This window comes from Oncorhynchus masou, unplaced genomic scaffold, assembly GCF_036934945.1.
Source record: "Oncorhynchus masou masou isolate Uvic2021 unplaced genomic scaffold, UVic_Omas_1.1 unplaced_scaffold_594, whole genome shotgun sequence".
Lineage (NCBI taxonomy): Eukaryota > Metazoa > Chordata > Actinopteri > Salmoniformes > Salmonidae > Oncorhynchus > Oncorhynchus masou.
In genome coordinates, this window is record NW_027012364.1 from 226,910 (window position 1) to 250,335 (window position 23,426).

General features: G+C 52.1%; 2 protein-coding genes across 2 annotated transcripts in view; one reads left to right on the top strand and one right to left on the bottom strand.

Annotated features, from left to right (window-relative positions):
* The window catches only part of LOC135536322 (DNA-directed RNA polymerase I subunit RPA49-like), a 28,979-nt gene extending 19,165 nt beyond the window's left edge, over positions 1–9,814 (top strand). Inside the window, exons 8-12 of the mRNA XM_064962680.1 lie at positions 803–896; positions 1,111–1,241; positions 2,355–2,436; positions 3,099–3,230; positions 9,472–9,814. Of these exons, the coding sequence (XP_064818752.1) occupies positions 803–896; positions 1,111–1,241; positions 2,355–2,436; positions 3,099–3,230; positions 9,472–9,637 (605 nt within the window). The 3' untranslated portion in view covers positions 9,638–9,814. The remainder of the gene's footprint in view (positions 1–802; positions 897–1,110; positions 1,242–2,354; positions 2,437–3,098; positions 3,231–9,471) is intronic.
* Positions 9,815–11,989: 2,175 nt separating this feature from the next.
* LOC135536310 (F-box only protein 10-like) overlaps positions 11,990–23,426 on the bottom strand; it is a 31,417-nt gene continuing 19,980 nt past the window's right edge. Inside the window, exons 8-13 of the mRNA XM_064962663.1 lie at positions 20,702–20,772; positions 20,320–20,472; positions 19,821–20,120; positions 12,812–13,122; positions 12,537–12,724; positions 11,990–12,374 (exon numbers count right to left, since the gene is read on the bottom strand). Of these exons, the coding sequence (XP_064818735.1) occupies positions 12,182–12,374; positions 12,537–12,724; positions 12,812–13,122; positions 19,821–20,120; positions 20,320–20,472; positions 20,702–20,772 (1,216 nt within the window). The 3' untranslated portion in view covers positions 11,990–12,181. The remainder of the gene's footprint in view (positions 12,375–12,536; positions 12,725–12,811; positions 13,123–19,820; positions 20,121–20,319; positions 20,473–20,701; positions 20,773–23,426) is intronic.

The window sequence follows — 23,426 nt, forward strand, 5'->3', positions numbered from 1 at the left end:
TGTGTGAGTGAGACCAGGTTAGTGTGTGTGACCAGGTTAATGTGTGGCCAGGTTAATGTGTGACCAGGTTAATGTGTGACCAGGTTAATGTGTGGCCAGGTTAATGTGTGACCAGGTTAATGTGTGGCCAGGTAAATGTGTGGCCAGGTAAATGTGTGGCCAGGTAAATGTGTGGCCAGGTAAATGTGTGGCCAGGTAAATGTGTGGCCAGGTTAATGCGTGGCCAGGTTAATGCGTGGCCAGGTTAATGCGTGGCCAGGTTAATGCGTGGCCAGGTTAATGCGTGGCCAGGTTAATGCGTGGCCAGGTTAATGCGTGGCCAGGTTAATGCGTGGCCAGGTTAATGCGTGTGTGACGAGGTTAATGCGTGGCCAGGTTAATGCGTGGCCAGGTTAATGCGTGGCCAGGTTAATGCGTGACCAGGTTAATGTGTGTGTGACCAGGTTAATGTGTGACCAGGTTAATGCGTGACCAGGTTAATGCGTGACCAGGTTAATGCGTGGCTAGGTTAATGCGTGACCAGGTTAATGCGTGACCAGGTTAATGCGTGGCCAGGTTAATGTGTGGCCAGGTTAATGCGTGTGTGACCAGGTTAATGCGTGCGTGACCAGGTTAATGCGTGCGTGACCAGGTTAATGCGTGCGTGACCAGGTTAATGCGTGCGTGACCAGGTTAATGCGTGCGTGACCAGGTTAATGCGTGCGTGACCAGGTTAATGCGTGCGTGACCAGGTTAATGCGTGCGTGACCAGGTTAATGCGTGCGTGACCAGGTTAATGTGCGAGTCCTTACCTGAGTCCCAGTCCTGTCTCCGGTGGAGTACGATGTCCTGGATGCTGCTGGCTCCAAGATGGCCGCCCTGACCCCTGAGGAACTACAGAACTTAACAGATGAAGGGTCGGACTACAACACTCATACTGTTGTTGACGGTGTTGTTGTTGTTGTTGACGTTGTTGATGTTGTGTTGTTGACGTTGACGGTGTTGTTGTTGACTTTGTGTTGTTGATGCGTTGTTGACGTTGTTGTTGCTGTGTTGTTGACGTTGTTGTTGTTGTGTTGTTGACGTTGTTGTTGTTGTGTTGTTGACGTTGTGCTGACGTTGTTGTTCCAGGTGTCAGAGCGTGGTGTGTCAGTTGGAGAGCCTGCCCAGAGAGGGCGTGGCCCGAGAGAGACAGGCTCGCTGTGCCTTCTACCTCCTCCTGCTGCTCAAACTGGCACGGCAGAAAAACATGACTCGCAAGTGTGAGTGCCACGCCGTGTGTGTGTGTGTGTGTGTGTGTGGGGTGTGTGTGTGTACGAGAAGCAAGTGTTGACTTTTTAAAAAGTAATCCTCGTTTGAGCACCTTTAGTGTTTACCGAGAACATAATCTCTAATCCCTCATATCATTAAGGGTTGTGTTAATGTTGTTTTCTAGTCAGGAGGAGGGCTGCCTTCGTATCATTAAGGGTTGTGTTAATGTTGTTTTCTAGTCAGGAGGAGGGCTGCCCTCGTATCATTAAGGGTTGTGTTAATGTTGTTTTCTAGTCAGGAGGAGGGCTGCCCTCGTATCATTAAGGGTTGTGTTAATGTTGTTTTCTAGTCAGGAGGAGGGCTGCCCTCGTATCATTAAGGGTTGTGTTAATGTTGTTTTCTAGTCAGGAGGAGGGCTGCCCTCGTATCATTAAGGGTTGTGTTAATGTTGTTTTCTAGTCAGGAGGAGGGCTGCCCTCGTATCATTAAGGGTTGTGTTAATGTTGTTTTCTAGTCAGGAGGAGGGCTGCCCTCGTATCATTAAGGGTTGTGTTAATGTTGTTTTCTAGTCAGGAGGAGGGCTGTCCTCGTATCATTAAGGGTTGTGTTAATGTTGTTTTCTAGTCAGGAGGAGGGCTGTCCTCATATCATTAAGGGTTGTGTTAATGTTGTTTTCTAGTCAGGAGGAGGGCTGTCCTCGTATCATTAAGGGTTGTGTTAATGTTGTTTTCTAGTCAGGAGGAGGGCTGCCCTCGTATCATTAAGGGTTGTGTTAATGTTGTTTTCTAGTCGGGCAGGAGGAGGGCTGCCCTCATATCATTAAGGGTTGTGTTAATGTTGTTTTCTAGTCAGGAGGAGGGCTGCCCTCGTATCATTAAGGGTTGTGTTAATGTTGTTTTCTAGTCAGGCAGGAGGGCTGCCCTCGTATCATTAAGGGTTGTGTTAATGTTGTTTTCTAGTCAGGAGGAGGGCTGCCCTCGTATCATTAAGGGTTGTGTTAATGTTGTTTTCTAGTCAGGAGGAGGGCTGTCCTCGTATCATTAAGGGTTGTGTTAATGTTGTTTTCTAGTCAGGAGGAGGGCTGCCCTCGTATCATTAAGGGTTGTGTTAATGTTGTTTTCTAGTCGGGCAGGAAGAGGGCTGTCCTCGTATCATCCACATCAAGCTGATGAGGACCTTCACCGTGGAGACCTTCAATAACGGCAGGTAGCTGTCCACTCGCTGGCACCCTACATAGTGCACTAGACCCGGGCCCAAAGATCGTCAGCTTCTCAAATAGCACCCTACATAGTGCACTAGACCCGGGCCCATAGAGCGTCTGCTTCTCAAATAGCACCCTACGTAGTGCACTAGACCCGGGCCCATAGAGCGTCTGCTTCTCAAATAGCACCCTACATAGTGCACTAGACCCGGGCCCATAGATCGTCTGCTTCTCAAATAACACCCTACATAGTGCACTAGACCCGGGCCCAAAGATCGTCTGCTTCTCAAATAGCACCCTACGTAGTGCACTAGACCCGGGCCCATAGAGCGTCTGCTTCTCAAATAGCACCCTACATAGTGCACTAGACCCGGGCCCAAAGATCGTCTGCTTCTCAAATAGCACCCTACGTAGTGCACTAGACCCGGGCCCATAGATCGTCTGCTTTTCAAATAGCACCCTACATAGTGCACTAGACCCGGGCCCATAGATCGTCTGATTTTCAAATAGCACCCTACATAGTGCACTAGATAGGGAATAGAGCTCTCCTTTCCTTCCTCTGAGTTAAAAATCAGATTTAGTTAAATTCAGTAGCTACATTGGTATTAATGAGCGTAGGGTGCAGAATGTTACTAGTGTGTGTGTGTGTGTGTGTGTGTGTCTCCAGGGTGCAGTACGTGGTGTCTACGTCGATGCGTGTGAAGGTGGCAGCGTACTGCCTGGCCCTGCTGCTCCACATGGGAGACATGACCGCTGACCTCACCCTGTTACACAGAGACCTGGGGGTCACAGAGAAACGGTGAGAGACCTGGGGGGGTCACAGAGACCTGGGGGGTCACAGAGAAACGGTGAGAGACCTGGGGGGGTCACAGAGACCTGGGGGGTCACAGAGAAACGGTGAGAGACCTGGGGGTCACAGAGACCTGGGGGGGTCACAGAGAAATGGTGAGAGACCTGGGGGGTCACAGAGAAACGGTGAGAGACCTGGGGGAGTCACAGAGACCTGGGGGTCACAGAGAAATGGTGAGAGACCTGGGGGGTCACAGAGACCTGGGGGTCACAGAGAAATGGTGAGAGACCTGGGGGTCACAGAGAACAGGAGAGATACCTGGGGGGTCACAGAGAACAGGAGAGAGACCTGGGGGGGTCACAGAACAGGAGAGAGACCTGGGGGGGTCACAGAACAGGAGAGAGACCTGGGGGGGGGGGGGGTCACAGAACAGGAGAGAGACCTGGGGGGGGGTCACAGAACAGGAGAGAGACCTGGGGGGGGGTCACAGAACAGGAGAGAGACCTGGGGGGGGTCACAGAACAGGAGAGAGACCTGGGGGGTCACAGAACAGGAGAGAGACCGGGGGGTTCACAGAGAAATGGTGAGAGACACTATTACAGAGACCTGGGGGGGTCACATAACAGGAGAGAGACCTGGGGGGTCCACAGAACAGGAGAGAGACCTGGGGGGGGGGTCACAGAACAGGAGAGAGACCTGGGGGGGTCACAGAACAGGAGAGAGACCTGGGGGGGGGTCACAGAACAGGAGAGAGACCTGGGGGGGGGGGGGTCACAGAACAGGAGAGAGACCTGGGGGGGGGTCACAGAACAGGAGAGAGACCTGGGGGGTCCACAGAACAGGAGAGAGACCTGGGGGTCACAGAACAGGAGAGAGACACTATTACAGAGACCTGGGGGTCACAGAACAGGAGAGAGACCTGGGGGGGGGGGTCACAGAACAGGAGAGAGACCTGGGGGGGGGTCACAGAACAGGAGAGAGACCTGGGGGGGTCACAGAACAGGAGAGAGACCTGGGGGGGGGGGGGGTCACAGAACAGGAGAGAGACCTGGGGGGTCCACAGAACAGGAGAGAGACCTGGGGGGGTCACAGAACAGGAGAGAGACCTGGGGGGTCACAGAACAGGAGAGAGACCTGGGGGGTCACAGAACAGGAGAGAGACCTGGGGGGTCACAGAACAGGAGAGAGACCTGGGGGGGGTCACAGAACAGGAGAGAGACCTGGGGGGTCACAGAACAGGAGAGAGACCTGGGGGGGTCACAGAACAGGAGAGAGACCTGGGGGGGTCACAGAACAGGAGAGAGACCTGGGGGGGTCACAGAACAGGAGAGAGACCTGGGGGGGGGGGGGGTCACAGAACAGGAGAGAGACACTTACAGAGACCTGGGGGGTCACAGAACAGGAGAGAGACCTGGGGGGGTCACAGAACAGGAGAGAGACCTGGGGGGGTCACAGAACAGGAGAGAGACCTGGGGGGGTCACAGAACAGGAGAGAGACACTATTACAGAGACCTGGGGGGTCCACAAAACAGGAGAGAGACACTAATACAGAGACCTGGGGGGTCACAGAACAGGAGAGAGACCTGGGGGGTCACAGAACAGGAGAGAGACCTGGGGGGGTCACAGAACAGGAGAGAGACACTATTACAGAGACCTGGGGGGTCACAGAACAGGAGAGAGACCTGGGGGGTCACAGAACAGGAGAGAGACACTATTACAGAGACCTGGGGGGTCACAGAACAGGAGAGGGACCTGGGGGTCACAGAACAGGAGAGAGACACTATTACAGAGACCTGGGGGGGTCACAGAACAGGAGAGGGACCTGGGGGGTGGGGGTCACAGAACAGGAGAGAGACCTGGGGGGTCACAGAACAGGAGAGACACTATTACAGAGACCTGGGGGGGGGTCACAGAACAGGAGAGAGACCTGGGGGGGGTCACAGAACAGGAGAGAGACACTATTACAGAGACCTGGGGGGGTCACAGAACAGGAGAGGGACCTGGGGGGGTCACAGAACAGGAGAGAGACACTATTACAGAGACCTGGGGGGGGGTCACAGAACAGGAGAGAGACCTGGGGGGGTCACAGAACAGGAGAGAGACCTGGGGGGGTCACAGAACAGGAGAGAGACCTGGGGGGTCACAGAACAGGAGAGAGACACTATTACAGAGACCTGGGGGGGGTCACAGAACAGGAGAGAGACCTGGGGGGTCACAGAACAGGAGAGAGACCTGGGGGGGTCACAGAACAGGAGAGAGACCTGGGGGGGGGGTCACAGAACAGGAGAGAGACCTGGGGGGGTCACAGAACAGGAGAGAGACACTATTACAGAGACCTGGGGGGGGTCACAGAACAGGAGAGGGACCTGGGGGGGGGTCACAGAACAGGAGAGAGACCTGGGGGGGGTCACAGAACAGGAGAGAGACCTGGGGGGTCACAGAACAGGAGAGAGACCTGGGGGGGTCACAGAACAGGAGAGAGACCTGGGGGGGGGGTCACAGAACAGGAGAGAGACCTGGGGGGGGTCACAGAACAGGAGAGAGACCTGGGGGGTCACAGAACAGGAGAGAGACACTATTACAGAGACCTGGGGGGGGTCACAGAACAGGAGAGAGACCTGGGGGGGGGTCACAGAACAGGAGAGAGACCTGGGGGGGTCACAGAACAGGAGAGAGACCTGGGGGGTCACAGAACAGGAGAGAGACACTATTACAGAGACCTGGGGGGGGGGTCACAGAACAGGAGAGGGACCTGGGGGGGTCACAGAACAGGAGAGAGACACTATTACAGAGACCTGGGGGGTCACAGAACAGGAGAGAGACCTGGGGGTCACAGAACAGGAGAGAGACCTGGGGGTCACAGAACAGGAGAGAGACACTATTACAGAGACCTGGGGGGGTCACAGAACAGGAGAGAGACCTGGGGGTCACAGAACAGGAGAGAGACCTGGGGGTCACAGAACAGGAGAGAGACCTGGGGGGGTCACAGAACAGGAGAGAGACCTGGGGGGGGGTCACAGAACAGGAGAGAGACCTGGGGGGTCACAGAACAGGAGAGAGACACTATTACAGAGACCTGGGGGGGGTCACAGAACAGGAGAGGGACCTGGGGGGTCACAGAACAGGAGAGAGACCTGGGGGGTCACAGAACAGGAGAGAGACACTATTACAGAGACCTGGGGGGGTCACAGAACAGGAGAGAGACACTATTACAGAGACCTGGGGGTCACAGAACAGGAGAGAGACCTGGGGGGTCACAGAACAGGAGAGAGACCTGGGGGGGGGGGTCACAGAACAGGAGAGGGACCTGGGGGGGTCACAGAACAGGAGAGAGACACTATTACAGAGACCTGGGGGGGGGTCACAGAACAGGAGAGAGACCTGGGGGGTCACAGAACAGGAGAGAGACACTATTACAGAGACCTGGGGGGGGGGTCACAGAACAGGAGAGAGACCTGGGGGGGTCACAGAACAGGAGAGAGACCTGGGGGGGGTCACAGAACAGGAGAGAGACCTGGGGGGTCACAGAACAGGAGAGAGACACTATTACAGAGACCTGGGGGGGTCACAGAACAGGAGAGGGACCTGGGGGGTCACAGAACAGGAGAGAGACACTATTACAGAGACCTGGGGGGGTCACAGAACAGGAGAGAGACCTGGGGGGGTCACAGAACAGGAGAGAGACCTGGGGGGTCACAGAACAGGAGAGAGACACTATTACAGAGACCTGGGGGGGGTCACAGAACAGGAGAGAGACCTGGGGGGGTCACAGAACAGGAGAGAGACCTGGGGGTCACAGAACAGGAGAGAGACCTGGGGGTCACAGAACAGGAGAGAGACCTGGGGGGGGTCACAGAACAGGAGAGAGACCTGGGGGGCACAGAACAGGAGAGAGGGGGGGGGGTCACAGAACAGGAGAGAGACCTGGGGGGTCACAGAACAGGAGAGAGACACTATTACAGAGACCTGGGGGGTCACAGAACAGGAGAGAGACCTGGGGGGTCACAGAACAGGAGAGAGACACTATTACAGAGACCTGGGGGGGTCACAGAACAGGAGAGAGACCTGGGGGGTCACAGAACAGGAGAGAGACCTGGGGGGGGGTCACAGAACAGGAGAGAGACCTGGGGGGTCACAGAACAGGAGAGAGACACTATTACAGAGACCTGGGGGGGGGGTCACAGAACAGGAGAGAGACCTGGGGGGTCACAGAACAGGAGAGAGACACTATTACAGAGACCTGGGGGGGGGGGGTCACAGAACAGGAGAGAGACCTGGGGGTCACAGAACAGGAGAGAGACACTATTACAGAGACCTGGGGGGTCACAGAACAGGAGAGAGACCTGGGGGGTCACAGAACAGGAGAGAGACACTATTACAGAGACCTGGGGGGGTCCACAGAACAGGAGAGAGACCTGGGGGGGTCACAGAACAGGAGAGAGACCTGGGGGGGTCCACAAAACAGGAGAGAGACCTGGGGGGGGGGGGTCACAGAACAGGAGAGAGACCTGGGGGGGTCCACAAAACAGGAGAGAGACCTGGGGGGGGGGGTCACAGAACAGGAGAGAGACCTGGGGGAGGGTCACAGAACAGGAGAGAGAGACGCACCTCTTTAAAAACATTAGGTGCTGAAATTATTGCAAACCCTATTACTGTCCCGTTCAACCTCTTTTGTATGGTCTGAGATTCCCAAAGATTGGAAAGCTGCCGCGGTCATCCCCCTCTTCAAAGGGGGATGACAGATCTACAGATCTATCCTACCCTGCCTTTCTTAGGTCTTCGAATGCCAAGTTAACGAACAGATTACCGACCATTTTGAATACCTGAGTGTCTGGTTCGACTGTAAACTCTCCTTCGACTCACATTAAGCATCTCTAATTCAAAATTAAATCTAGATGCAAAATTAAATCTCGAATTGGCTTCCTATATCGCAACAATGCATCCTTCACTCATGTTGCCAAACATACCCTCGTAAAACTGACCACCCTACCGATCCTCGACTTCGGTGATGTCATCTATAAAATAGCCTCCAACACTCTACTCAACAAACTGGATGCAGTCTATCACAGTGCCATCCGGTTTGTCACCAAAGCCCCATATACTACCCACCACTGCGATCTATACGCTCTCGTTGGCTGGCCCTCGCTTCATACTCGTCGCCAAACCCACTGGCTCCATGTCATCTACAAGACCCTGCTAGGTAAAGTCCCCCCTTATCTCAGCTCGCTGGTCACCATAGCAGCACCCACCTGAAGCATGCGCTCCAGCAGGTATATCTCTCTGGTCACCATAGCAGCACACACCCGTAGCACGTACTCCAGCAGGTATATCTCTCTGGTCACCATAGCAACACCCACCCGTAGCACGTACTCCAGCAGGTATATCTCTCTGGTCACCATAGCAACACCCACCCGTAGCACGTGCTCCAGCAGGTATATCTCTCTGGTCACCATAGCAGCACCCACTCGTAGCACGTGCTCCAGCAGGTATATCTCACTGGTCACCATAGCAACACCCACCCGTAGCACGCGCTCCAGCAGGTATATCTCACTGGTCACTCCCCAAAGCCAATTCCTCCATCGGCCGCCTTTCCTTCCAGTTCTCTGCTGCCAATGACTGGAACGAACTGCAAAAATCACTGAAGTTGGAGACTCACATCTCCCTCACTAGCTTTAAGCACCAACTGTCAGAACAGCTCACAGATTACTGCACCTGTTCATAGCCCATCTGTATACAGCCCATCTATCTACCTCATCCCCATACTGGTATTTATTTATCTTGCTCCTTTGCACCCCAGTATCTCTACCTGCACATTCATCTTCTGCACATTCTACCATTCCAGTGTTTAATTGCTATATTGTAATTACTTTGCCACCATGGCCTATTTATTGCCTTATCTTACCTCATTTCCACTCACTGTACATAGACTTTTTGTTTTCTTTTGTTCTACTGTATTATTGACTGTATGTTTGTTTTACTCCATGTGTAACTCTGTGTAGTTTGTGTCGAACTGCTTTGCTTTATCTTGGCCTGGGTCTCAGTTGTAAATGAGAACTTGTTCTCAACTATCTGGTTAAATAAAGGTGAAATAAATCAAATAAATACAAATGTAGGTACTTTAAATAAATACATATAGGTGAAATAATTAATAAAAACACAAAAGCAACAGCGTTACTGATATTTTCTCTGTGTGTGTGTGTGTATCTCTGTCTGTGTGTGTGTGTGTGTGTGTGTGTGTGTGTGTGTGTAGGATGGTGGAGGTGGCCAAGTCGATGGGGTTGACCCTGTCCAGACACGGCTGTGTGACGGGGGACAGCGACGGGCCGACGGCCGAGAACAGACTGGCGTCTCTGCAGCTGCCGCTCGTCAAATACCAAACGTTCACGGAGATACGCAAACGCAAAAAAATGCATTAGAGGAAGACGAGGGGAAACGCTTCCTAACACACCGGCAGCGTCGTCTGGTTTTTGTCCGAAGTTTCAACGTTCAACTTTTCTGTCAAGCCGCCTGCAGCAGACAGTCTGATACATCCAACGCGACGCTCTACCCAGAACGCACTGCGACTGCCTCTGAAAACGCAGCGCGTCGTTTTACTGGAGATGAATGTACTTCTGGGTAGAGCGTCGCGTACCAACATGTAATGACTCTGTCGGTGTGATTGGAGTGGAAGGAGGAGGGGAGGAAGACATGGGGTAAGGAGGAAGAGGAGAGGAAGACGGGGTAAGGAGGAAGAGGAGAGGAAGACGGGGGTAAGGAGGTGGAGAGGGAAGGGTAAATATTCCTAGAGAGGGAGGTGAGGAAGACTGGGATAAAGAAGAAGAGTGAAAAGGGTAAATATTCCTAGAGAGGGAGGTGAGGAAGAGTGAAGAGGAGAGGGTAAATATTCCTAGAGGGAGGTGAGGAAGACGGGGATAAAGAGGAAGAGTGAAGAGGAGAGGGTAAATGTTCCTAGAGAGGGAGGTGAGGAAGACGGGGATAAAGAGGAAGAGTGAAGAGGAGAGGGTAAATGTTCCTAGAGAGGGAGGTGAGGAAGATGGGGAAAAAGAGGAAGAGTGAAGAGGAGAGGGTAAATGTTCCTAGAGAGGAGGGAGGTGAGGAAGATGGGGATAAAGAGGAAGAGTGAAGAGGAGAGGGTAAATGTTCCTAGAGAGGGAAAGCGGGTTAGATAAAGATGGATACGAGAAACCCTCCTCACAAAGTATTCTGTAAACAAATAAAACATTTTAATGTAATAAACTTTAAGTTCAGGTTGTGTGTGAGTTCATACCGCTCTGTCAGAACATCACCTGTCTGGAAGAACTGAGGAAGTGACACATGTGGTTTTTGAAAACATTTAGAAAGCACTGTAAAAACAGACGCTAGTGGACATTTCAGTGAGGAAACAGGATTTTGTTTTGTTGAGAAATGTGAATATTGTCGTCATTGTTAAGGCCAGGAGTTATTCCTAGTCTGGTAAAACTCCAATCCCTAACCACTGATACACCAGTCACATGGTACCACACCAGTCACATGATACTGTCATGATACCACACCAGTCACATGATACTGTCATGATACCACACCAGTCACATGATACTGTCCTGATACCACACCAGTCACATGATACTGTCATGATACCACACCAGTCACATGATACTGTCATGATACCACACCAGTCACATGGTACCACACCAGTCACATGATACTGTCATGATACCACACCAGTCACATGATACTGTCATGATACCACACCAGTCACATGGTACCACACCAGTCACATGATACTGTCATGATACCACACCAGTCACATGATACTGTCATGATACCACACCAGTCACATGATACTGTCATGATACCACACCAGTCACATGATACCAGACCAGTCACATGATACTGTCATGATACCACACCAGTCACATGATACTGTCATGATACCACACCAGTCACATGATACTGTCATGATACCACACCAGTCACATGGTACCACACCAGTCACATGATACTGTCATGATACCACACCAGTCACATGATACTGTCATGATACCACACCAGTCACATGATACTGTCATGATACCACACCAGTCACATGATACCAGACCAGTCACATGATACTGTCATGATACCACACCAGTCACATGATACTGTCATGATAGCACACCAGTCACATGATACTGTCATGATAGCACACCAGTCACATGATACCACACCAGTCACATGATACTGTCATGATACCACACCAGTCACATGATACTGTCATGATACCACACCAGTCACATGATACTGTCCTGATACCACACCAGTCACATGATACCACACCAGTCACATGATACTGTCATGATACCACACCAGTCACATGATACTGTCATGATAGCACACCAGTCACATGATAGCACACCAGTCACATGATACTGTCATGATACCACACCAGTCACATGATACTGTCATGATACCCACCAGTCACATGATACTGTCATGATACACCAGTCACATGATACTGTCATGATACCACACCAGTCACATGATACTGTCATGATACCACACCAGATGCCACAAGCTCCTCCAGTAGTGGGGATCTCACAGCTCAATGACACTTCTAGAACCCCTGGGGAGGACAATGTTCTAGAACCCCCTGGGGAGGACAATGTTCTAGAACCCCCGGGGAGGACAATGTTCTAGAACCCCCGGGGGAGGACAATGTTCTAGAACCCCTGGGGAGGACAATGTTCTAGAACCCCGGGGAGGACAATGTTCTAGAACCCCGGGGGAGGACAATGTTCTAGAACCCCTGGGGAGGACAACGTTCTATAACCCCCAGGACAGGCAGCCATTCCACAACATCTGCTGAGTTCAAGTGTTCCTAGATCAACATGTCAGAGGAAATGTTCTAAGAAAACAGAATGTCTCGAGACAGGAGAGGTTGAACTCTTGACCCCTGGTGAGGAGGTCATCCAATCCGTCTTCAGGGCGAGGTTGCTAGGGCCTCAGAGGATGGTGCAGAAGACGCTGCCGTTGTTATGGCAACCGCTCTCGACGGTGGCGGTGATCCTGGTAGTCATGGAGATGGCAAAGTGGGAGGGGTGACAGGAGGAGGAGGGGGGGAGGGATGAGGGGCGGTCAGAAAGGGGGCGGGGGTGAGGGTTCTCCAAAACCCAGGGAGGGGCAGAGGAACACGTCCTGGCAGGATGGGGGGGGACGAAGAGGAGAGGAAATGGGGTGAGGGAAGAGGAGAGAAGGGATGAGGGAAGGAAAAAGGATGAGGAGAGAGGAGAGGTTAAATGTATTAACCCGAAGTGTCCATACTTGGCGAGTAGAATTGAAAGTCGGTTGCTAAGCTACCTGTTGCTATGTTTCAGCACGCTGTTGTTGCGCAGCGCGCTGCCGACGTTGCCGGGGTCGCGGTGTAGCGGGGGTTTGACGTTGCCGGGGTGACCCTGGAACACCAGGTTGTCGTGGACGACGGCCTTTGCCGGCCCCAGCACGGCGATGCCACACCCCTGCACCGGCTGGACTCGATTACGCAACACCTACACACACACACAAAGTATTTATTTAATTACCAGGGTGATGGTGATTTGGTGTGTACGTGTGTTGTATGTCTGAGCCCAGCTCACCTTGACGTCGGCGCTGTCCGACAACCGTATCCCGTAACCACGGTTACCCACCACGTCGTTCTCCACCACCTGTCCATCGCCCCGGAAACTAACGCCATGGCCGCCGTTGTCATACACACCGTTGCCGCGGAGTTCCACCCGACACTCCCTCTCCACTGTGACGCCACCGCGACCGTTTCCATGGACGCAGTTAGCAACTAGTCGAGTCAGCTGACCACTCTGTAGCACGGCAACACCGGCGCCACGGTTACCGTTCACTAGGTTAGCAACGACGTTCAGCGGTTCACTGCTCTTCACGTATAAACCAACCGCTAGAGAGAGACAGACAGACAGACAGACAGACAGACAGACAGACAGAGAGAGAGAGAAAGACAAGAGCGTTTATGTTCCATATCAATGATTTAACAACAATGCTGCGTTTAGATGGTACGAGGTAAACGGTAGACCAGAGGTCATCGTTTTAGGCTCTCTCCTCTCCTCTCTCTTCACCAAGTCACTCAGCTCTGTCATATCCTCACATGGTCTCTCCTATCACTGCTATGAGGATGGACCTCTCCTCTCTAAGTCACTCAGCTCTGTCATATCCTCACATGGTCTCTCCTATCACTGCTATGAGGATGGACCTCTCCTCTCTAAGTCACTCAGCTCTGTCATATCCTCACATGGTCTCTCCTATCACTGCTATGAGGATGGACCTCTCCTCTCTAAGTCACTCAGCTCTGTCATATCCTCACATGGTCTCTCCTATCACTGCTATGAGGATGGACCTCTCCTCTCTAAGTCACTCAGCTCTGTTATATCCTCACATGGTCTCTCCTATCACTGCTATGAGGATGGACCTCTCCTCTCTAAGTCACTCAGCTCTGTTATATCCTCACATGGTCTCTCCTATCACTGCTATGAGGATGGACCTCTCCTCTCTAAGTCACTCAGCTCTGTTATATCCTCACATGGTCTCTCCTATCACTGCTATGAGGATGGACCTCTCCTCTCTAAGTCACTCAGCTCTGTCATATCCTCACATGGTCTCTCCTATCACTGCTATGAGGTTGGACCTCTCTTTTAACTTATTTTTATTTCTTATTGTGACAGGGTAGGAACTAATGTGTTGATAGGTGTTTCCTAGGGGGACCCTATAATCTTTGGCGACAAACGTTACAATCTAGAGGGAGAAGTTCTTATTGTGACAGGGTAGGAACTAATGTGTTGATAGGTGTTTCCTAGGGGGACCCTATAATCTTTGGCGACAAACGTTACAATCTAGAGGGAGAAGTTCTTATTGTGACAGGGTAGGAACTAATGTGTTGATAGGTGTTTCCTAGGGGGACCCTATAATCTTTGGCGACAAACGTTACAATCTAGAGGGAGAAGTTCTTATTGTGACAGGGTAGGAACTAATGTGTTGATAGGTGTTTCCTAGGGGGACCCTATAATCTTTGGCGACATTGAATGTTTTCTCTTAGCTACTTCATGTAAGCTACCTGATTCTTGCTTTGCGTTGTACCTCTTTAAAATGTAGAAGACACTGTTGCACAAACAACATGCTAATTAAGGTCGACACAATCACTGGTATTATCAGGCTGTACTAGCTAATTACACATGTTCTGACTCAGTACATTTATTAGCTAGCGATTAGCATTAGCGGCTAACAAGATTTAGCAACAACTTGCCTAGAAAAGGCAAACTAGCTGTTAGCAGATGTAAGAAACGCAAGCTAATAGTGTCATTATGGAAGACTAGTAGATTTATATTTAAGAAGCAAAAGTGACAACTGCATCGTTGTCATCAACAGTGTTGTTTGTATGTGTTGCGTTGATCATGCAGACTGAACACAAGTGTCTCCTGGTTGAGGAACGTCAAACGAGCTCTTTGAGTGACAGGGGGGCGTGGCTAGGTCTGTGTGGAAAGCGGCATAGAGAGACTGGAGAGAAGTAAACTATAAAATAAACAAATGGATGTTACAACAATGCGTATCACATTTAACAAACCAAACATTCAAATGCCGGTATAGAAGGTAAAGTTAAAAACCCAAACCAGTCCGACCTATCACTGCTATGACGATGACACACAACGACTCTTGTCTCTCTCCCACAGCGTCTACAGTCTCTCCTCCATTGTGGCTCTACCGTCTCTCCTCCATTGCGGCTCTACAGTGTCTACCGTCTCTCCTCCATTGTGGCTCTACAGTCTCACCTCCATTGTGGCTCTACAGTGTCTACAGTCTCTCCTCCATTGTGGCTCTACAGTGTCTACAGTCTCTCCTCCATTGCGGCTCTACAGTGTCTACAGTCTCTCCTCCATTGCGGCTCTACAGTGTCTACAGTCTCACCTCCATTGTGTCTCTACAGTGTCTACAGTCTCACCTCCATTGCGGCTCTACAGTGTCTACAGTCTCTCCTCCATTGCGGCTCTACAGTGTCTACCGTCTCTCCTCCATTGCGGCTCTACAGTGTCTACCGTCTCTCCTCCATTACGGCTCTACAGTGTCTACCGTTTCTCCTCTATTGTGGCTCTACAGTGTCTACAGTCTCACCTCCATTGTGGCTCTACAGTGTCTACAGTCTCTCCTCTATTGTGGCTCTACAGTCTCTCCTCCATTGTGGCTCTACAGTGTCTACAGTCTCACCTCCATTGTGGCTCTACAGTGTCTACAGTTTCTCCTCCATTGTGGCTCTACAGTGTCGTCTCTCCTCCATTGTGGCTCTACAGTGTCTACAGTTTCTCCTCCACTGTGGCTCTACAGTGTCTAGTCTCTCCTCCATTGTGGCTCTACAGTGTCTACAGTCTCACCTCCATTGTGGCTCTACAGTGTCTACAGTCTCTCCTCCATTGCGGCTCTACAGTGTCTACAGTCTCACCTCCATTGCGGCTCTACAGTGTCTAGTCTCTCCTCCATTGCGGCTCTACAGTGTCTAGTCTCTCCTCCATTGCGGCTCTACAGTGTCTACAGTCTCACCTCCATTGTGGCTCTACAGTGTCTACAGTCTCACCTCCATTGTGGCTCTACAGTGTCTACAGTCTCTCCTCCATTGCGGCTCTACAGTGTCTAGTCTCTCCTCCATAATTGCTCTACAGTGTCTAGTCTCTCCTCCATTGCGGCTCTACAGTGTCTAGTCTCTCCTCCATTGTGGCTCTACAGTGTCTACAGTCTCTCCTCCATAATTGCTCTACAGTGTCTAGTCTCTCCTCAATTGCGGCTCTACAGTGTCTAGTCTCTCCTCCATTGCGGCTCTACAGTGTCTACAGTCTCTCCTCCATTGTGGCTCTACAGTGTCTACAGTCTCACCTCCATTGTGGCTCTACAGTGTCTAGTCTCTCCTCCATTGTGGCTCTACAGTGTCTACAGTCTCACCTCCATTGTGGCTCTACAGTGTCTACAGTCTCACCTCCATTGTGGCTCTACAGTGTCTACAGTCTCACCTCCATTGTGGCTCTACAGTGTCTACAGTCTCTCCTCCATTGTGGCTCTACAGTGTCTAACGTCTCTCCTCCATTGCGGCTCTACAGTGTCTACAGTCTCACCTCCATTGTGGCTCCACAGTGTCTACAGTTTCTCCTCCATTGTGGCTCTACAGTGTCGTCTCACCTCCATTGTGGCTCTACAGTGTCTACAGTCTCACCTCCATTGTGGCTCTACAGTGTCTAGTCTCTCCTCCATTGTGGCTCTACAGTGTCTACAGTCTCACCTCCATTGTGGCTCTACAGTGTCTACAGTCTCACCTCCATTGTGGCTCTACAGTGTCTACAGTCTCACCTCCATTGTGGCTCTACAGTGTCTACAGTCTCACCTCCATTGTGGCTCTACAGTGTCTACAGTCTCACCTCCATTGTGGCTCTACAGTGTCTACAGTCTCACCTCCATTGTGGCTCTACAGTGTCTACAGTCTCACCTCCATTGTGGCTCTACAGTGTCTACAGTTTCTCCTCCATTGTGGCTCTACAGTGTCGTCTCACCTCCATTGTGGCTCTACAGTGTCTACAGTCTCACCTCCATTGTGGCTCTACAGTGTCTAGTCTCTCCTCCATAATTGCTCTACAGTGTCTACAGTCTCTCCTCCATTGTGGCTCTACAGTGTCTACAGTCTCACCTCCATTGTGGCTCTACAGTGTCTACAGTTTCTCCTCCATTGTGGCTCTACAGTGTCGTCTCTCCTCCATTGTGGCTCTACAGTGTCTATAGTTTCTCCTCCACTGTGGCTCTACAGTGTCTAGTCTCTCCTCCATTGTGGCTCTACAGTGTCTCCTCCATTGTGTCTCTAGTGTCTACAGTCTCTCCTCCATTGTGGCTCTACAGTGTCTACAGTCTCTCCTCCATTGTGGCTCTACAGTCTCTCCTCCATTGTGGCTCTACAGTCTCACCTCCATTGTGCCTCTACAGTGTCTACCGTCTCTCCTCCATTGTGCCTCTACAGTGTCTACAGTCTCACCTCCATTGTGTCTCTAGTGTCTACAGTCTCTCCTCCATTGTGGCTCTACAGTGTCTACAGTCTCACCTCCATTGCGGCTCTACAGTGTCTACAGTCTCTCCTCCATTGTGGCTCTACAGTGTCTACAGTCTCTCCTCCATTGTGGCTCTACAGTGTCTACAGTCTCTCCTCCATTGTGGCTCTACAGTCTCACCTCCATTGTGCATCCTCTACAGTGTCTACAGTCTCACCTCCATTGTGCCTCTACAGTGTCTACCGTCTCTCCTCCATTTAGGCTCTACAGTGTCTACAGTCTCACCTCCATTGCGGCTCTACAGTGTCTACAGTCTCACCTCCATTGCGGCTCTACAGTGTCTACAGTCTCACCTCCATTGTGGCTCTACAGTGTCTAGTCTCTCCTCCATTGCGGCTCTACAGTGTCTACAGTCTCTCCTCCATTGTGGCTCTACAGTGTCTAGTCTCTCCTCCATTGCGGCTCTACAGTGTCTACAGTCTCTCCTCCATTGTGGCTCTACAGTGTCTAGTCTCTCCTCCATTGCGGCTCTACAGTGTCTACAGTCTCACCTCCATTGCGGCTCTACAGTGTCTACAGTCTCACCTCCATTGCGGCTCTACAGTGTCTAGTCTCTCCTCCATTGTGGCTCTACAGTGTCTAGTCTCACCTCCATTGCGGCTCTACAGTGTCTACAGTCTCTCCTCCATTGTGGCTCTACAGTGTCTAGTCTCTCCTCCATTGCGGCTCTACAGTGTCTACAGTCTCTCCTCCATTGCGGCTCTACAGTGTCTACAGTCTCACCTCCATTGCGGCTCTACAGTGTCTAGTCTCTCCTCCATTGCGGCTCTACAGTGTCTACAGTCTCTCCTCCATTGCGGCTCTACAGTGTCTACAGTCTCTCCTCCATTGCGGCTCTACAGTGTCTACAATCTCACCTCCATTGCGGCTCTACAGTGTCTAAAGTCTCTCCTCCATTGTGGCTCTACAGTGTCTACCGTCTCTCCTCCATTGCGGCTCTACAGTGTCTACAGTCTCACCTCCATTGCGGCTCTACAGTGTCTAGTCTCTCCTCCATTGCGGCTCTACAGTGTCTAGTCTCTCCTCCATTGCGGCTCTACAGTGTCTACAGTCTCACCTCCATTGCGGCTCTACAGTGTCTACCGTCTCTCCTCCATTGCGGCTCTACAGTGTCTACAGTCTCACCTCCATTGCGGCTCTACAGTGTCTACAGTCTCTCCTCCATTGCGGCTCTACAGTGTCTACAGTCTCACCTCCATTGTGGCTCTACAGTGTCTACAGTCTCTCCTCCATTGCGGCTCTACAGTGTCTACAGTCTCTCCTCCATTGCGGCTCTACAGTGTCTACAGTCTCACCTCCATTGCGGCTCTACAGTGTCTACAGTCTCACCTCCATTGTGGCTCTACAGTGTCTACAGTCTCACCTCCATTGTGGCTCTACAGTGTCTACAGTCTCACCTCCATTGCGGCTCTACAGTGTCTAGTCTCTCCTCCATTGCGGCTCTACAGTGTATACAGTCTCACCTCCATTGCGGCTCTACAGTGTCTACAGTCTCTCCTCCATTGCGGCTCTACAGTGTCTACAGTCTCACCTCCATTGCGGCTCTACAGTGTCTACAGTCTCACCTCCATTGCGGCTCTACAGTGTCTACAGTCTCTCCTCCATTGCGGCTCTACAGTGTCTACAGTCTCTCCTCCATTGCGGCTCTACAGTGTCTACAGTCTCTCCTCCATTGCGGCTCTACAGTGTCTACAGTCTCTCCTCCATTGCGGCTCTACAGTGTCTACAGTCTCTCCTCCATTGCGGCTCTACAGTGTCTACAGTCTCACCTCCATTGCGGCTCTACAGTGTCTACAGTCTCTCCTCCATTGCGGCTCTACAGTGTCTACAGTCTCACCTCCATTGCGGCTCTACAGTGTCTACAGTCTCACCTCCATTGCGGCTCTACAGTGTCTACAGTCTCTCCTCCATTGCGGCTCTACAGTGTCTACAGTCTCTCCTCCATTGCGGCTCTACAGTGTCTACAGTCTCTCCTCCATTGCGGCTCTACAGTGTCTACAGTCTCTCCTCCATTGCGGCTCTACAGTGTCTACAGTCTCACCTCCATTGCGGCTCTACAGTGTCTACAGTCTCACCTCCATTGCGGCTCTACAGTGTCTACAGTCTCACCTCCATTGCGGCTCTACAGTGTCTACAGTCTCACCTCCATTGCGGCTCTACAGTGTCTACAGTCTCACCTCCATTGCGGCTCTACAGTGTTTACAGTCTCACCTCCATTGCGGCTCTACAGTGTCTACAGTCTCACCTCCATTGCGGCTCTACAGTGTCTAGTCTCACCTCCATTGCGGCTCTACAGTGTCTACAGTCTCACCTCCATTGCGGCTCTACAGTGTCTAGTCTCACCTCCATTGCGGCTCTACAGTGTCTACAGTCTCACCTCCATTGCGGCTCTACAGTGTCTAGTCTCTCCTCCATTGCGGCTCTACAGTGTCAACAGTCTCACCTCCATTGCGGCTCTACAGTGTCTAGTCTCACCTCCATTGCGGCTCTACAGTGTCTACAGTCTCACCTCCATTGCGGCTAATGCGGTTTCCCTCCACCAGAGCCGTGCTGATGGATCGCCGAGCGGAGAGACGTTCGTCCTCGCTGTCGAGGTCACCTTCCCACGCCAGCAGCTCTCCTTCCTCATGGAAGTTATCCTGTCCACCTCCTCTTCCTCCTCCCTCCTGCCCCACTTCCCTGGTCCCGCCCCCGTCAGGGTCCTTCCGGCAGAACACGGCCAGCCCGTACATGCGGTTATGGGTAATGTAGTTTCCCAGCAGCTGAGGGAGGCTGGAGGACATCAACCACACACCGCAGCCCTTGTTGCCTAGGAGAAGGGAGAGGACAAAAGAACAGGAAGTGACGTCAGCGAACAGGAAGTGTTTGTGTATTACTCACTGTAGATGTGGTTTCCCTCTATGAGTCCACGGCCTCTCTCCCCCACCACCACCCCGTCAGAGTAGCCATGACAGAGGAGGAGAGGAGGACAGGAAGTGACATCAGCGAACAGGAAGTGTATTACTCACTGTAGATGTGGTTTCCCTCTATGAGTCCACGGCCTCTCTCCCCCACTACCACCCCGTCAGAGTAGCCATGACAGATGTAGTTGTTCCTCAGGACCGGGTCGCCCCCCCGCCTGATGTCTGCACCCCCCCACTGGTTCTCCCGGATCACATTCTCTGGAGGGGGAAGGGGGGGGGGGATGGATAGATAGCATTAAAGTACCTTCATTTACATATTATCACTAATAATACATTCCATTCATTAAGTACTTTTAACATTTCAGTCAAGATGCTGTGCAGGTTGCTGTGTGTGTGTGTGTGTGTGTGTGTGTGTGTGTGTGTGTGTGTGTGTGTGTGTGTGTGTGTGTGTGTGTGTGTGTGTCTGTGTGTGTGTGCGTGTGTGTACCGACTATCACCCCTCTGCCGTTCTCATTCACAGCAATCCCTGCTGCCTGACCCTGGAAGATATGGTTACCACTGGAGGAGGGAGAGAGGGAGAGAGGGAAGGAGAGAGGGAAGGAGAAGGTTGGAGGGAGGGAAGGAGAGAGAGAGGGAGGTTGGAGAGAGGGAAGGAGAAGGTTGGAGGGAGGAGAGAGGGAAGGAGAGAGGGAGGAGAGAGGGAAGGAGAAGGTTGGAGGGAGGGAAGGAGAGAGAGAGGGAGGTTGGAGAGAGGGAAGGAGAAGGTTGGAGGGAGGAGAGGGAAGGAGAGAGGGAAGGAGAGAGGGAGGAGAGAGGGAAGGAGAAGGTTGGAGGGAGGAGAGGGAAGGAGAGAGGGAAGGAGAGAGGGAGGAGAGAGGGAAGGAGAAGGTTGGAGGGAGGGAAGGAGAGAGAGAGGGAGGTTGGAGGGAGGGAGGGAGAGAGAGAGGGAAGGAGAAGGTTGGAGGGAGGAGAGAGGGAAGGAGAGAGGGAAGGAGAAGGTTGGAGGGAGGGAGAGAGAGAAGGAGAAGGTTGGAGGGAAAGAGAGAGAGAGAGGGAGAAGGTTGACCACAGGGTTCCTGTATAACAGAATGTAGACCCCCCCCTACCTGACCACAGGGTTCCTGTATAACAGAATGTAGACCCCCCTCCTACCTGACCACAGGGTTCCTGTTTAACAGAATGTAGACCCCCCCCTCCTACCTGACCACAGGGTTCCTGCATAACAGAATGTAGACCCCCCCCTACCTGACCACAGGGTTCCTGTATAACAGAATGTAGACCCCCCTCCTACCTGACTACAGAGTTCCTGTATAACAGAATGTAGACCCCCCCTCCTACCTGACTACAGGGTTCCTGTATAACAGAATGTAGACCCCCCTCCTCCTACCTGACCACAGGGTTCCTGTATAACAGAATGTAGACCCCCCTCCTACCTGACTACAGGGTTCCTGTATAACAGAATGTAGACCCCCCCCCCTCCTACCTGACCACAGGGTTCCTGTATAACAGAATGTAGACCCCCCCTCCTACCTGACCACAGGGTTCCTGTATAACAGAATGTAGACCCCCCCCCTCCTACCTGACCACAGGGTTCCTGTATAACAGAATGTAGACCCCCCCCTCCTACCTGACCACAGGGTTCCTGTATAACAGAATGTAGACCCCCCCCCTCCTACCTGACCACAGGGTTCCTGTATAACAGAATGTAGACCCCCCCCCCCCTCCTACCTGACCACAGGGTTCCTGTATAACAGAATGTAGACCCCCCCTCCTACCTGACCACAGGGTTCCTGTATAACAGAATGTAGACCCCCCCCCTCCTACCTGACCACAGGGTTCCTGTATAACAGAATGTAGACCCCCCCCCTCCTACCTGACTACAGGGTTCCTGTATAACAGAATGTAGACCCCCCCCCCCTACCTGACCACAGGGTTCCTGTATAACAGAATGTAGACCCCCCCTCCTACCTGACCACAGGGTTCCTGTATAACAGAATGTAGACCCCCCTCCTACCTGACCACAGGGTTCCTGTATAACAGAATGTAGACCCCCCCCTCCTACCTGACCACAGGGTTCCTGTATAACAGAATGTAGACCCCCCCTCCTACCTGACCACAGGGTTCCTGTATAACAGAATGTAGACCCCCCCTCCTACCTGACCACAGGGTTCCTGTATAACAGAATGTAGACCCCCCCCTCCTACCTGACCACAGGGTTCCTGTATAACAGAATGTAGACCCCCCCTCCTACCTGACCACAGGGTTCCTGTATAACATAATGTAGACCCCCCCTCCTACCTGACCACAGGGTTCCTGTTTAACAGAATGTAGACCCCCCCTCCTACCTGACCACAGGGTTCCTGTATAACAGAATGTAGACCCCCCCCCCTCCTACCTGACCACAGGGTTCCTGTTTAACAGAATGTAGACCCCCCTCCTACCTGACTACAGGGTTCCTGTTTAACAGAATGTAGACCCCCCCTCCTACCTGACCACAGGGTTCCTGTTTAACAGAATGTAGACCCCCCTCCTACCTGACCACAGGGTTCCTGTATAACAGAATGTAGACCCCCCCTCCTACCTGACTACAGGGTTCCTGTTTAACAGAATGTAGACCCCCCCCTCCTACCTGACCACAGGGTTCCTGTATAACAGAATGTAGACCCCCCTCCTACCTGACTACAGGGTTCCTGTATAACAGAATGTAGACCCCCCCCCTCCTACCTGACCACAGGGTTCCTGTATAACAGAATGTAGACCCCCCCCCCCTCCTACCTGACTACAGGGTTCCTGTTTAACAGAATGTAGACCCCCCCCCCTCCTACCTGACCACAGGGTTCCTGTATAACAGAATGTAGACCCCCCCTCCTACCTGACTACAGGGTTCCTGTTTAACAGAATGTAGACCCCCCCCCCTCCTACCTGACCACAGGGTTCCTGTATAACAGAATGTAGAGCCCCCTCCTACCTGACCACAGGGTTCCTGTATAACAGAATGTAGACCCCCCCCCTACCTGACTACAGGGTTCCTGTATAACAGAATGTAGACCCCCCCTCCTACCTGACTACAGGGTTCCTGTTTAACAGAATGTAGACCCCCCCCCCCCTCCTACCTGACCACAGGGTTCCTGTATAACAGAATGTAGACCCCCCCCCTCCTACCTGACTACAGGGTTCCTGTTTAACAGAATGTAGACCCCCCCCCCCCCTCC